Raw genomic sequence first — 15,627 nt, 5'->3', positions numbered from 1 at the left:
CCATGGAGCCGGTGGGAGTCGTGGTGCGTTCAGGGACGTCGGGACCATAGACTGTATAATACATGACTTTATTATATAGTCTATGGTCGGGACAAAGAGAATTAGGAAAACCTGAGTTTGTGTGTCTCTGTTTTGTGTCGTTTTGTGGACGTTTTCTGTGTTTCTTTGTGTGTTTTAGTAGTGTTGCTTTTTTTCTGGTTCCTTTGTGTGCCTTTCAAATTGTTCTGTGTTTTATGTCTCTTTTGGGTTGTTGGGCAGATTTGTGTGTCTTCAGGCATCATTTGGTGTACTTTTGCAGTTGTTTTGTGTAAATGTTTAGCAATTTTGTGTCTTTTTTGTGGTTATTTTACATCTCTTTTGGGTTATTTGGTTCTGTGTATCTTTTCAAGTAATTTTGTGTACATTTGAAGTTGTGTTGCGTTTTTTGGTTTCATCATTTGGGTTGTTCGGTGTTTTGACATTGTTTTAAATTTATTAAGATTGTATTTTGTTTCCTTTTGTAGTTGTTTTGTGTGTCTCTTGAGGTGTTTTGTGTACATTTTTAGCAATTTTGTGTCTTTTTGTGGTTATTTTCCATCTCTGTTGGGTTGTTTGGTATCTCTGTGGTCATTTTGTGCATCTTTTAAGTTGTTTTATGCATCTTTGATGTGTTGTGTTTCTTTGGCGTCTTTTGGGTTGTTTAGTGTTTCACCATTGTTTTGAATGTTGTATTTTTCATCCTTTTGTGGCTTTGTGTGTCTCTGGAGGTGCTTTGTTTACTTTTTTTTTTTAAAAGCAATTTTGTGTCTTTTTATGGTTATTTTGCATCTCTTTTGGGTTATTTGGTATCGCTGTGGTCATTTTATGTACCTTTTAAGTTGTTTTGTACATATTTTATGTTGTTTTGTGCATATTTGACGTTGTGTTGTGTTTTCTTGGTGTCTTTTGGGTTGTTTGGTGTTTCGTCATTGTTTTGAAGGTTGCATTTTGTGTCCTTTTGTCACTGCCAAAATCTAATCACTTGGTGCATGTGTCATTTCTGACCTTCACTGAAAATTTCATTCATATCCGTTAGTTTGTTTTTTGACTAATGTTGCTAACAGACAGACAGACAGACAGACAGACAGACGGATGGACAAACGTACACCGATCGTCACATAACTCTGCAGCATTCCTTGGTGGAGTAATAATTAAAATATAAAAAGCAAAATGTCCTATCTAAAGAATTTACATATGTTGAAATGTTTTATATCCTCCTGCCTGGACCCTGAACGCATCCGTCTGCACAGTGCTGAACATATTTCCTCTCTGGCTGCACCTGAACGCACCATCCCTCCATCGCCTCCCTTTAGTCAGACGGTGACGTCACTCCGGGCTCAGACGTCCAGCTGAAAGCTCCGGTAGACTCTCAAACACACGCACCGATCGGTTCGTTTTTTGCGCTTCTGTCAGGATTTTTGCGCACATTTTCTTTGTCTTTACTCCGAAAGCCTCCGCAGATCAGCAGCCGCCGCTCCGCAGCCGTCACGCCTCAGTGCGGGGATCCAGCAAAGATGAAATGGATGTTCAAGGAGGACCATTCCCTCGGTAACGGAGCCCCGGGGTTGTTATGAAACCGGAGATGTTCTTGTCATGCGCCCTCCTCCCGTCTGCGCATCCATTTCTGCCTCATCATCCCACAGCTGGCGCACAAACAGACGCATGTTTGAGCCTCCACCATGGCTGCATGATTAGCTGCTGATGCTAGCGAGATAAACCTGGCTCACCTTTAACATCGCAGCAAATTAGTGCGCTCCAAGTGCTGCATGCAGAAAGTCCAGCGCCAAATTCCATTCAGAAATCTACTAATTTAAAGTTTCCGTGCATATGTGTGATAACAAATACAAAATCCTTAAATGTGACATGTTTTATAGATGCTGTCAGTTAATTCGGCTTCATAAAATATCACATGGCGGCTTGTTAACACCCTCCAGGATGCATGTAAACGCTTAAAACTAGTCGTGACCACTGCTGCATGATCTAGACCTGGTAGACCTAAAATTGGTAGAATTTTGAATGGAGTTTGGTGTAAAGTTCTCCAAAGTTCTATTGAAAAATCTGCTAATTTTAATATTTTCATGCATAAATTTAATCCCTGGTCGAAAAATCTTTATTTTATAGATACTTTCAGTTAATTCGGCATTTTAAACTGCACCCTTCAGGATGTAGTTACATAAAACTAGCCATGACCACCACTAAATAGATGCTGAATTAAAGAGTTTCTAATCTAGAGTTTGCAAAATACCTCATATATATAAATGATGTAAAGTTCTTGTGTAAATATTAATTTAGTAGAATTTTGAATGGAGTTTGGCGTACAGTTCTTACATACATGACTTTCCATAGCATGCAGACTTTTCAGCACCAAACTCCATTCAAAAATCTGCTAAATTAAAATTTTCTTGCAAAAGTTTAATATTTAGTGGGAAAATCCTGCAGTAAAATGTTTTATGGATGCTTTCAGTTAATTCGGCTTCATAAAATACCACCTGGCTGCTTGTTGACACCCTCCAGGATGCATGTAAGCACTTAAAACTAGTTGTGACCACTGCTGCATGATACAGACCTGGTAGACCTAAAATAGGTAGAATTTTGAATGGAATATGGCGTAAAGTTCTTACCACACTAATCCAACTAGAACAGGTTGTTTCAGGCCTGTAAGTTACATATTTTCACTGGAAATCAAATGAATGCTGGAAAATTAAGCTTCTTTTTAACATTTCTGATCAATAAATAAGTCAGAAAGGTATTTTGTCCATTGCATGCAGCCTTTGCAACGCCAAAATTCCATTTTAAAAAATCTGCTAATTTAAAGTTTTCCTGCATTTTGTGTCTTGTTTTTATAGACTGGTGTCTATAATTGTTTTGTGTGTCTTATGGATTTATTTAGTGTATTTTTGTTGTTGTTTTATATGTCTTTATCATTTTGTGCGCCTTAGTGCGTTGCTTTGTGTGTGTTTTGCAGTTTTTTGTTATTGTTTTGTGTTACTTTCAAATAGTTTTGTGTCTTTTTTGGGTAGATTGGTATCTGTTTTTGTTTTGTGTGTCTTACGGCATCATTTTGTTATTTTGTAGCTGTTTTCATGTTCCTTTGATGTTTTGTGCATCTTAGGGTGTTATTTTGTTATTTTGTTTTTGTAATTGTTTCACAGTTCTTTGTTATTGTTTTGTGTTCTTGTGGTTGTTTTGTATCTCATTTTGGGTGGGTTGGTGTTGATTTATGATTGTTTTGTGTGTCTAAGGGCATCATTTTGTGTCTTTTTGTAGTTATTTTGCATTTCTTTGTTGTGTTTTTCTGTGATTTTCAAATAGTTTGGTATTTTTGTGGTTGTTTTGTGTCTCTTTTGGGTAGTTTTGTGTGTCTTAGGGGATCATTTTGTTTAATTTTGTAGTTGTTTTGTGTGCCTTTGTGGTTGTTTTCTCTTTGTGTTCATTTTGTGTGTCTTTGGAGTTGTTTTGTGTATGTCTGTAGATCTATTGTGTCATTTTGTGATCATTTTCCGTCTCTTTTGGGAGTCTTTGGTGTCTTCATGGTTGTTTTGTATGTTTTAGGACTATTTTATTTCTTTTAGTAGTTGCATTTTTTGTAGTTCCTTTGTGTGCCTTTCAAAAGTAGTTTTGTGTCTCTTTGTGATTGTATTTTGTGTATCTGAGATTGTTTTGCATTTTAACAGTTATTTTGCATCTTATTGTTGCCTTGTGTGTATTTGGGATTGTTTAGCATCTCTTTGTGTTGTTTTATGTGTACTTGGGATTGTTTTGCATTTTTTAACAGTTATTTTTTGTCTTGTGCTTATTTGGGATTGTTTTGCTTTTTTATTTATTTATTTTTTTTAGATGTTTTGCATGTCTTTAAGGTTTTTTGTGTCTTTTTTTGTGTTTTGTGTCTCTATGTGGTTGTATTTTATATATTTGGGAATGTTTATTGAGTTTTTTGTTGTTGTTTTATGTGTTTTTGGGAAATAAAACAATGTAAGGCTCCTCTGAGATTCTTAATTTCCTGGATTTTTGGATGCTCATTGGTGTGAAGTTTTCTCCTCAGTCCAGCAGCTGAGTTTCTGTCACTTGTTCAGCTTCTCCTCAGGCTCCTTTTTAAAGAAGCACTTCCAAAAGTAGGCCTCTTATCTGGGCTAATGAAGTCCTGAACCTAAATGGATCTTATCACCATCACCTCCTCATGTTTCTGGATTTATTCTGCTGAAGTTAACCTGCTGTTTACGTGAGGAATCCCTGCAGGCCTCCGTCATCCCTCTAATCTCCGACTCTCTGTCTGTTTGCCGTCTCCTCCTCAGAGCACCGATGTGTGGAATCCGCCAAAATACGCAACAAATATCCCGACAGAGTCCCGGTGAGTGGTGGAGGCTTTAAAGAGCGACACCGAGTCTGGAGATAAAGAGATAGAAGAGCTGTTAGAGGAGGAATCGACTCACCGGAGCAGAGAAATGAGACACGTCCTGGTTTATAAACACCTAAAAGTCATGTTGTGCTCATTTATCTATAATAACGTAGGGTCTTTAACTTAATTAATAATCTAAATTAGTTTGGTTAAATTGTATTTTTATACAATATCCAAGGAATTTAAAAAAAATGACAGAAAGTATGTGTAAAATAATGATATTTTTGCTTATTTAAATAAAATAAAAACAATTAAATTTTACAGTGAAAACAGGGAAGTGCTGTAGAATTACATTTAAAAAATAATTTACCATTTTTCTGTTCTTAACATACAGATTTATTCTTTCAAAAAATAGAAAATCGGTGAAAAATAATTATATTTTTGCTGATGTAAATGCAGTAAAAATGGTGTCAGCATAGTAAAAGAATGAATTACAGATTTGACATTATTTACACTTTCTGCCAGTTTTTTAAATAGATATTTTACAGCCGCTATGAAAATTCATACTATTTTTCTGTAATTTTAGTAGTTATCTATAATTAAAGAAAACAGGAAAAAATGGTAGCATACCTTTTTAAAATAATTTTTGGGGATTTTTTAAACTGTTATTATGCATATTTTTTCTTTTAAATAACAGAAAAATGCACTTAAAAATGGTTGACTACTGTATTTTAAAACTAAAAAAAAAAGTAAAAAATTGTAAATATCTACAATTTTTTTTTTGCTGATTTAAATAGAAGAGTGAATTATTATTTGTAAAAAATATGATTTATTTACAGTTTTGGCCTGTTTTTTCTTCTTTTTTTTTACAATTAGCATGTTAATTTTTTCCTGCGATTTTACTAAATATTATCTGTAATTTAGCAAAACCGGGAAAATCTGTATAATAACATTGAATACTTTCAACAAGTACAGTCAAAACACTGTTAGAAAACATGACTTCTACACAATAGTGCAGCACAAACTCATCACTAAAGCGCATCTTTACCATCCATCGATCCACTCAGACCATCATGCATTGCAGCTCATCTCTGTCATGATAAACAAAAGAAATGCAGCCGCTACATACTGGTTTTTATGCAATTTTCCCCCATTGCGGCTCCCTGCTGAGCATAAAACTCCTCAGATGACTGAACTGTGCAGCAGTTTTTACTAAAACACCCACCAGAAGAGTATCTGAGACTTTAGCTGTTGATTTAAACTGTAAATATGTTGTTGAAACACAGTTTAGTAGTGAAATATAACATCAGTGCTGCTGCCTTACAGATTAAATTTATTATAAGGTACAATAAACTTTTTTTTTAATCTTAAAGGGACATCTGAAAGTCATGCAAATTTTACAGGTCTGTAAAACTACAGACAACAACAACAACATAATAACAATAATAATAATAATAATGCCTACACACAAGCACAAATGTAAAAAAAAAAAAAAAAAAAAAAAGTTATCTGAATCACTGCCTGGAAACCAATTAGAAACTTTGAACTAATATTAGGTTAGAAACGCTTCAAAACTAATGGAATCCAAAAATCAGCTCATTTTACTGAAATAATCAAAAATAAAACCACGTTAGTGATTATTTATGTCAAAAATCTTCACTAAAATGTCAGTTTTTGTCATCATGCATGCAAACATTCATTGTCATTTTTTTGACAATATAATCAACTTTGTGTGAATAAAACCTCATAAACACCAGCAGCATCTAAATAATCAGACTTCAGAGACTCTCAGCTTCACTTGCAGCTGTTTGTATTTTAATGAACCTAACAGGTGAGTTTAACACCTGAGGTCAACAAATGGTGTCAAACACGAAGCCTTTTGTTGGGAGGAATAAAGGACATTAAATTCAATCCTTTGAACCAGTTCAGCTGCAGTTTGCAGCTGTTAGCTGGAGAAAGGAAGAACAAAGGAAACTTTACATTCATTTTGATGTTCTGATGTTTTAAAGCTGCACAAATCAACATTTCTGCAGTTTCTGTAGCTCAATATGATGGAAAATATCATCTAGTTTATGTCTAATTCTACATACGCTATATTGCCAAAAGTATTTGCTCACCTGCCTTGACTCACATATGAACATAAGTAACATCCCATTCCTAATGCATAGGGTTCAATATGACGTCAGTCCACCCTTTGCAGCTAGAACAGCTTCAACTCTTCTGGGAAGGCTGTCCACAAGGTTTAGGAGTGTGTCTATGGGAATTTTTGACCATTCTTCCAGAATCACATTTGTGAGGTCACACACTGATGTTGGACCAGAAGGCCTGGCTCTCAGTCTCTGCTCTAATTCATCCCAAAGGTGTTCTATGGGGTTGAGGTCAGGACTGTGTGCAGGCCAGTCAAGTTCATCCACACCAGACTCTGTCATCCATGTCTTTATGGACCTTGCTTTGTGCACTGGTGCACAGTCATGTTGGAAGAGGAAGGACCAGCTCCAAACTGTTCCCACAAAGTTGGGAGCATGGAATTGTCCAAAATGTCTTGGTATGCTGAAGCATTCAGAGTTCCTTTCACTGGAACTAAGGGGCCAAGCCCAGCTCCTGAAAAACAAGCCCACACCATAATCCCCCCTCCACCAGACTTTACACTTGGCACAATGCAGTCCCACAAGTATGGTTCTCCTGACAACTACCAAACCCAGACTGGTCCATCAGATTGCCAGATGGAGAAGCGTGATTGGTCACTCCAGAGAAGGCGTCTCCACTGCTCTAGAGTCCAGTGGTGGCTGCTTTACACCACTGCATCCCACGCTTTGCATTGCACTTGGTGATGTATGGCTTGGATGCAGCTGCTGGGCCATGGAAACCCATTCCATGAAGCTCTCTGCTGAAGCACTGTTCTGGAGCTAATCTGAAGGCCACATGAAGTTTGAAGGTCTGTAGGGATTGACTCTGCAGAAAGTTGGCCACCTCTTGGCACTATGCTCCTCAGCATCCATCAGTTTACGTGTCCTACCACTTGGTGGCAGAGTTGCTGTCATTCCTACACACTTCCACTTTCTTATAATACAGCTGACAGTTGACTGTGGAATATTTACGAGTGAGGAAATGTCACGACTGGATTTGTTGCACAGGTGGCATCCTATCACAGTTCCACGCTGGAATTCACTGAGCTCCTGAGAGCGAGCCATTATTTCACAAATGTTTGCAGAAGCAGTCTGCAGCCTAGGTGCTGGATTTTATACACCTGTGGCCATGGAAGTGATTGGAACACCTGATTCTGTTTATCTGGATGGGTGACCCAATACTTTTGGCAATATAGTGTATATTCAACAAATCTGCAAAAATATAATTACTTAGTAGAATTAAACACAAATAATAAACTCCGCTGACACAAATGGATACAAAACATGTAAATCACCTCTTAAAACCACTTTTTATAACCTTGTTTTTACGTGATGTCATCTTTTTTAATTGTCTAGGGGTGTCAAACTCATCTTAGTTCAGGTTCTACATTCAGCCCAGTTTGATCTCCAGTGACCAGTAAAATCATAATAACATAGCAAATAGCAACGTAGCATAATAACCTACAAATATTTAGTCACAGCAGTGAAGCTAACGTTCTCCAGACTCTAGACCTAGGACTGTGTGTTTTAAAGCTCCGCCTGTGTTGGCTGCAGGTGATTGTGGAGAAGGTTTCCGGCTCCCAGATCGTGGACATCGATAAGAGGAAGTACCTGGTGCCGTCTGACATCACGGTGGCCCAGTTCATGTGGATCATCAGGAAACGCATCCAGCTGCCTTCGGAGAAAGCCATCTTCCTGTTCGTCGACAAAACTGTCCCCCAGTCCAGGTGAGAACCGCGTCACGTTCTGTAGGAACATCAGCAAAGGTCCAACTATTTCCTGTCTGATGGTCATCAGTATCAACACAAATCTGCTGAATCACAGGTGTCAGAAGTTAGAGCACAAGTTGTGCTGGGACGCTGGAGGTCATTAACCACCTCAGAAGTCTTTGTCATGGTGCCCCTTTACTAGCTAAACTCCCACAATGCTCTCTGCTTGTTAACATGAACTGTAGTCTGAGTGACGCCTCCTCTGGTCTCTACAGTGTTTAACATTAAGAGGTACAACCAGGTACTACAGCTGATCTATGATATATTTACTGACATGCACGACCTTCTTCTTCTGTCTTATCATTTAATATATCGGAGCAGATGTTCCTGATGAAATAAATTAAACACATTAAGGATGCTGCATCTGGCAGATTCTTTGTTTACATCTCGTATCATACACGTGTCAGAATAAGACAGAATCAGGACACATTATTTAAAACATAATAGTGCTGATTGAAGGTCATTAACCATTACAAAAGTCTTTGTCATGGTGCCCATTGCTAGCTAAACTCCCACAATGCTCTCTGCTTGTTAACATGAACTGTAGTTTGAGTGACGCCTCCTCTGGTCTCTACAGTGTTTAACATTAAGAGGCTCCACCTGGTGGAACAACCAGGAACTGCAGCTAATACACAATATATTTTCTAACATGCATGACCTTCTTCAGCCATATTGGCTAATATATTGGGGTCCCGATGAAATAAATTAAACACAGTAGGGATGTTGCATCTGCTAGATTCTTTGTTTACATCTCGTATCATACACGTGTCAAAATAAGACCACATAAGTTGCATCAAGACGCATTATTTAAAACATAATAATGCCATCTGAAGGTCATTAATCACCACAGAAGTCTTTGTCATGGTGCCCGTTGCTAGCTAAACTCCCACAATGCTCTCTATTCACCAACATGAACTGTAGTCTGAGTGACACCTCCTCTGGTCTCTACAGTATTAAACAGGAAGAGGCTCCACCTGGTGGAACAACCAGGAACTGCAGCTGAGCTACAATACATTTACTGACATCATGTAGAGAATTCAGGTTTTTTACATCTATTGCAGCTTGTGGAGCCACAGTATATTCTACCCTCCAACACTACATTTATCCTCTAATACTACATTTAGAGAGTATCCTACCACAGAAGTCTTCGTCATGGTGCCCGTTGCTAGCTAAACTCCCACAATGCTCTCTGCTTGCCAATATGAACTGTAGTCAAGGTTCATGACCATGTACAGAACAATAACAAACAGCTTAGATGTAGAAATGCATTTTTAGATATTCAGTCATTAAGCAGAGACACTGGATTGATTTTACGAACTTTAATGTACTTGAAGGGTACATTTTCTAGGAAAATGGTATCAGATTGGGACTTTGTATCAGCAGATACTGAACATTGAACGACTCAGATTTGATTGGAGCCAATTACAGGATTTTTTAATTGATCAGTGTAATCTCTGATTAATTCCAGTGTTTTATATTCACTATCACACAGCTGTCAGAAAGAGAAAGTACAAGTTTTGAGAGGACACTTAACATAAAGTACAACAGCTGTGACCCAGAGGTCATTAAGCGTCACACCAGTCTTTGTCATGGTGCCCCTTCACCAGCCAACCCCCCTGATCAGATCAGGACATCTGCAGTAACTAGGTTTTCAGAATAAACGATGAAAGGATATATACTGTTAACATGACTTGTAATAACATGTAATCGATCCTCCTGTGAAACAGGATGAAGACACACCTTCACTCTCAATTTACAGTCATCCAGAAAACCCATACGATTCTGCTCACAGCTGCTGACACACTTCAGCGATATCGATTCAGAGAGTTTATCTGAAGAATCTGACCTGCTTCTCACAGCTTTGGACTGTGGAAGAATCAGCAGCAACAGTTCAGTTTTGATAATACACTTCATCATAGAACATAAATAGAACCTAAACTGAAAACCTGAAGTATCTGACACTTTAAAGACTTGTTTTGGGTGGACAAAGCGTTTTTGTGCTGCATGTTTGGAGCTCTTGTTTTTCTATTTGCAGTATTCCTTGAATTATATTGCATATATAAGTTGCAGAACAGGATCTGCATGCAAATATTAAAAATATTCCTTATATTTCCTAAACGGTTAAAGCAACATTTATGTTAAATCCCTTAAATTAAAGCTGAGAGATCTGCACTTTAATCATATCTGGAGGCAAAATCAAGACACAAAATTATAAAAATAGTCCAAATACGTATGGAAACAGACAAAAGAGGACAGTAAAGTGAGGCCATAAACTAAAAACCTTGAGTATTAGACACTTTGAAGATTTGTTTTTGCTGCATGTTTGGACTTTTTGTTTTTCTACCTGCAGCATTTCTTGAGCTATAATGCATATAAAGGTTCCAGACTTAAAGTGTCAGAAAGAGAACGTACAAGACGGAACACTTAGCATAAAGTACTACAGCGTGTCACAGAAGTCTTTGTCATGGTGTCCCTTCGCTAGCTAAATGATAAAAATATCACTTGTATTTGTAAAAATATTTGTCATGTTGCTTTTAAACCTGGAAAAATGGAAGAACTAAACAGTTAAGCAACATTTTTTGTAAAATCCCTTGAATAAAAGCTTAAAGCTGCACTTACAATCATCTTCAGAGGCAAAATCAAGAATTAAAATGACAAAAATGTTCCAAATACATATGGAAACGGGCAAAAGAGGATAAAAGAGGCCTTTTGTTTTTGTATCTGCAGCATTTCTTGAATTATAATGCATATATAGGTCATAGAACTCAGGATTTGCATGCACATATTTTAAAAATTCCTTATATTTCTAATTACATTCATTTCTCAAATTGCTTTTGATCCCGTAAGAATGAAAGATTAAAATAATGTTTATGCAAAATCCCTTGAATTAAAGCTGAAAAGCTGCACTTTTAATCATCTTTAGAGAAAAAAACAAGACACAAAATGACAAAAAATGGTACAAATACATATGGAAATGGACAAAAGAGGATAAAAAAGAGTGAAGATATAAACTAAAAGCTTGAGTAGTTGACACTTGAAAGACTTTTTTTGCTGTATGTTTGGAGCTCTTATTTTTGTACTTGCAGTATGTCTTGAATTATATTGCATGTATATGTTGCAGAACTCAGGATTTATATGAAAATATTAAACATTTTCCTAATATTTCTAATTATGTTCAGAATGAAATCCTTTCAATTAAAGCTAAAAATCTGCACTTAAGTCACATCTGGAGGCAAAATTGAGACACAAAATTACATAAATGGCCCAAATATGGATGGAAACCGAAAAAGAGGCCAAAAAGTGAGTCCATAAACTATAACTCTTGAATATTAAACATTTGAAAGACTTGTGTTGGTTGGATGATGGGAGTTTTGTTTCAGCATCTGCTGCATTTTCCTGAATGTTGCTGCAGCCAGTTTAGCATCAAATATCTTTTGTTGGAGGTTTACAGACTCCTACTAGAGAAGCTTGATGGTTTGCTCTACCTGGAGTGTGGTTTGTGTGTTGCAGCCTGACGATGGGGCAGCTGTACGACAAGGAGAAGGACGAGGACGGGTTTCTGTACGTGGCCTACAGCGGAGAAAACACCTTCGGCTTCCAGGCCTTTTACACGGCGCAGGGTTAAAACCTCAACGTTCGCCGGTGCTCACGGCATCAGACCTATTCGGCACCTTCGTTTATGGTCAATTTTTGATACTGAAAAACACAAATTTATGCTGAAAATTAACACACACAAAAAGCCAACAACAACAAACAAACTTTTTTGACAGATGATCATCGGGCTCGTCAGCCTTTCCGTCCCGATCGCTGTTTTAAGGTCAGCTGTGGAGAGAAAATATCTTTAAACACTGCCGTAAAACCAGAACAACAATCATCACGCATTAGTCATTAGTTAGAAATGTTTTCTTTGTCGTCACAGAACTGCTGTAATCATGTGACTAGAAGCATCGACCACGTTATTATATCATGTATCAAACCTTCAGTATGAAACTTCCAGCAGCTGAACTGGGATCAGAATGTGAGTTTCAAAGGCTGGATGCTGTATTTGCACTTTGTTTTAGCTGAATGAGCACAAAATCAGGATTCAGACTCGAGAGCGAACCAACACTTTACCAGAAGGAAGACTTTTACCTTCATACTGTGAATGTTTTCAGAGTTACAGACACTTGAAGTACATTAAAGTTTGCACGTTTTGTTTTATCATTTTTTAGCCTCATGCTACAGGAAATAAATCAATTTAATATTTTTTGGGCTTAAAAATGCAACCAAATCAGTTTTATATCCACTCCAGGTGTCACATTCTACACACAAAATTAGATTTTTATTTATTTATTTATTTTAACTCTGGAGCACAAATTAATGGTAATAATATTTCCATAACAGTCACTAAGGAACAACCTGAGAATTAAATGAATCCTTTATGATTCGTTTTTAACAAATTGAGCAGCAAAAACTACAAATTATTAAATATAAAGACCCTAATATGTCCATTTCTGAGACGCTACTGTCTCTTTAAGGCCCCCTCCCTACCTAAAAGCGCACTTTCCTCTGATTGGTTGATGTCTGGAAGCCTGCAGTCAATGCATGTGAGCATTACTGCCTGTACTTTTTGGGCCTGGTGTAGACTGTGTATTAAAGAAAGCACCTTGGTTTTTTTTACATAGTAAAAAATCAAGAAAAATCTATTGAAATTAAGGCAAAAATCTGGCAGCACAGGCGCCAAAAAAATATAATTAAAAAAAGTGGAATACTGTAACTTTAAAAAAGTGTAAAAATGGTGAAAATAACAGCAAAAATGTGTAAAAATATGCCATTTTTAGCTGATTTAAATACAGTAAAAGAGCGTAATTTCACGGTCAAACATTATGAAAAGACAATTTTGGCCTTTTTTTTCACTGTTAGCATGTTAATTTTTTTCTGAGGCTTTTGCTGGTTATTATCTGTAATTTCACAAAGCAGGAAACTATAAAATAACAATAAATAGTTCAAAAATTTACAGCTTTACAGTTAAACCTGCCTTAATGGCTGCTTTTCTCTAAATAGGTCCATAAATTACAAAAACTAATCATACTTTATTAAAAGAGACTTCAAACTAGCGATTGAGACCATAAACTCATGTGGAAAATATTTACTGAGGTAGAAAATCCAGTGACAAGTCGGGTCATTTTCTCACCTTTGTATAATTCCTTTTCCAAACAGGAGTTGCCCCCTGCTGGCTGTTAGAAAGAATGCAGGTACAAGTCACTCGCACTTTACTTTTCAGACCTGGAGGTTATATTATTCTTATTCTATTTAGTCTATTGTCTGAAATGAGCCATGTTGGCTCCTGTCTCTTTAAGGCGCCCCTCCCTTAAAGTCCACTTTCCCCTGATTGGCCAAATTCCGGAAGCCTGCACCCGGGAGGCTCGTGAGCATTACTGCCTGTACTTTGTGGTTATACTGTGCCTGAAGAGATGACCCTATAACTTGGCATGCAAATTTAAAAAAACAACAACAAACAACAGAAACAAAGCATTTAGAGGAGTGTGAATTATAAATCGACCAATAATCACATCTGATAGGGATATTGATTATTATTAGTCAATCAAAATTAGTCCAAATTTAGAATGAGGCAAACACAAAACCACACAAATATCTTTATTTAATTATGTTTTACATGTTTAATTAAAAGAGGACTTATCTACATTCATCCTTCAGTGTTGATTGACTGTTATTAGTGATGTGTAGCCAATCAGATCGTGCGGTGGGCGCGGCATTATTGCAACAGAAAAAAGGACGATATTTTAAACAGTTTTAGATAGTCAGAAATCAATTTAAAAAGTGAGAAGATAATCAGAAAAATGCTAAATGTGTGATCTGATAATTAGCTGGGTTGCTAATCGGTGAATTCCTAGCCACATGCTACATCATATTATTTGAATTTCTGTTATGTTTAATGCTAACTTCTGACATAATAAAATGACAGAAAACAAAGAAAACATTGTAGGTGCTTTTCAGGATGTAATTCAGAAAAATTTCCCTGTACACATTTCAAAAGTATTGATGACAATTATTATTTTATGACTGTTTTATTAGCAGTGGTGAAATTAAACTAACATTTATTCATTTTCATGTACTTGCACTTCATTTTTTCCACCATTTACTTCTAATTTATTCAATATTACAAATATTACACTTTTTATTCACATTATTAATATAAAACACACATCAGTTGATATAAATGACATTATATTAACCAATAAAGCAGCTAAAATTTGCCCCTTCTGCAATATTAGTCGCATCAGTAACTCAATAAATGTAATGTTTTCTCATTATTAAAGCTACTTTAGTAGTTTTACTTGAGTAAGAGTTTGACTGCAGGAATTTTTTTACAGGGTGGTTTTGCTTTTTCTTTTATTTTTCCCTGCTGGTCATAAGATTTTCACATCTTGTTCAAATTTAAATGATTAAAAACACGCCAGAAACGTTGGTTAATAACGTCAATGAATGTCTATTTTTAACCAACGGAATTCTTTGCTTCTTGTTAATGAATAAACTGTTGAGGAATTCTTCCTTTCCTTCCCGTAAAGTGTCTTCAGACCTTCGTTCTCGAGTCTGAAGCCGACATTTTGTCTGCAGTTTGTGGGTTTTCGGTGCTGAATCAGATTTAAAACGTCCGCCATGTTTCCACCCTTTTTCTTGACCCCATTAAAAGTGTTCACGTTCGTGCACCTTGAGGCGGATTCGGGCTTTTCAACATGTTCTGTAGATGTGTAATACTTTCAGGAGCGTCTTATTTCATGCGTGCTGTGTTATCATTAAATATAACCTAAATATAACCTAAAGGAATTTTAGATATTTGACAAAAAGGGGAAGGTAGCTGGAAGACCTGACCAATAAAAAACGAGTGTAAAACGGATTCTAATGTGTTTCTGTTTTATTTCATTTTTTGTTCAGAATTAAAGGCTTCCTGTGTGGCTTTATGAAGAAATGTTGCACAAATTATAATCGTTTAATTGTACCACACACACAGACATGCAGGATTTACACTTTCAAATCTAGTTTTTACTCTTATTTACACTAACTGAACATTCTTTGCGTATTTCGGACACATCCTTTATGATTCTTTTTTAACAAATGGAGCAGAAAAAATTAAATATTAAGAGCCTAATATGTTCATTTCTAGCCCTGTATTTTTATTCTACTTCCTTTACTGTCTGAAATGAGACGCTACTGTCTCTTTAAAGGCCCCTCATCCCTAAAAGCCCACTTTCCTCTGATTGGTTGATTTCTGGAAGCCTGCAGACAATGTATGTGAGCATTACTGCCTGTACTTTTTGGGAGAAAACACCTTGTTATCTCCCATTGGTCTGTGTAATACATACAAAAAAAAAAAAAA

At 36.6% G+C, this 15,627-nt stretch overlaps 1 protein-coding gene across 1 annotated transcript; it reads left to right on the top strand.

Annotated features, from left to right (window-relative positions):
- Window positions 1–1,335: 1,335 nt before the first annotated feature.
- On the top strand, window positions 1,336–15,147 carry gabarapl2 (GABA(A) receptor-associated protein like 2). The gene is made up of 4 exons (XM_023270731.3): window positions 1,336–1,566; window positions 4,311–4,366; window positions 8,035–8,207; window positions 11,760–15,147. The coding sequence occupies exons 1-4, from the start codon at window positions 1,533–1,535 to the stop codon at window positions 11,872–11,874; spliced, it is 378 nt and encodes a 125-aa protein (XP_023126499.1). The 5' UTR covers window positions 1,336–1,532; the 3' UTR covers window positions 11,875–15,147.
- The last annotated feature ends 480 nt before the right edge of the window (window positions 15,148–15,627 follow it).

The sequence above is a fragment of the Amphiprion ocellaris genome, chromosome 3 (assembly GCF_022539595.1).
Source record: "Amphiprion ocellaris isolate individual 3 ecotype Okinawa chromosome 3, ASM2253959v1, whole genome shotgun sequence".
Lineage (NCBI taxonomy): Eukaryota > Metazoa > Chordata > Actinopteri > Pomacentridae > Amphiprion > Amphiprion ocellaris.
The sequence above is the reverse complement of the archived record's forward strand: the minus strand, read 5'-3'. Positions and strand labels throughout refer to the sequence as shown.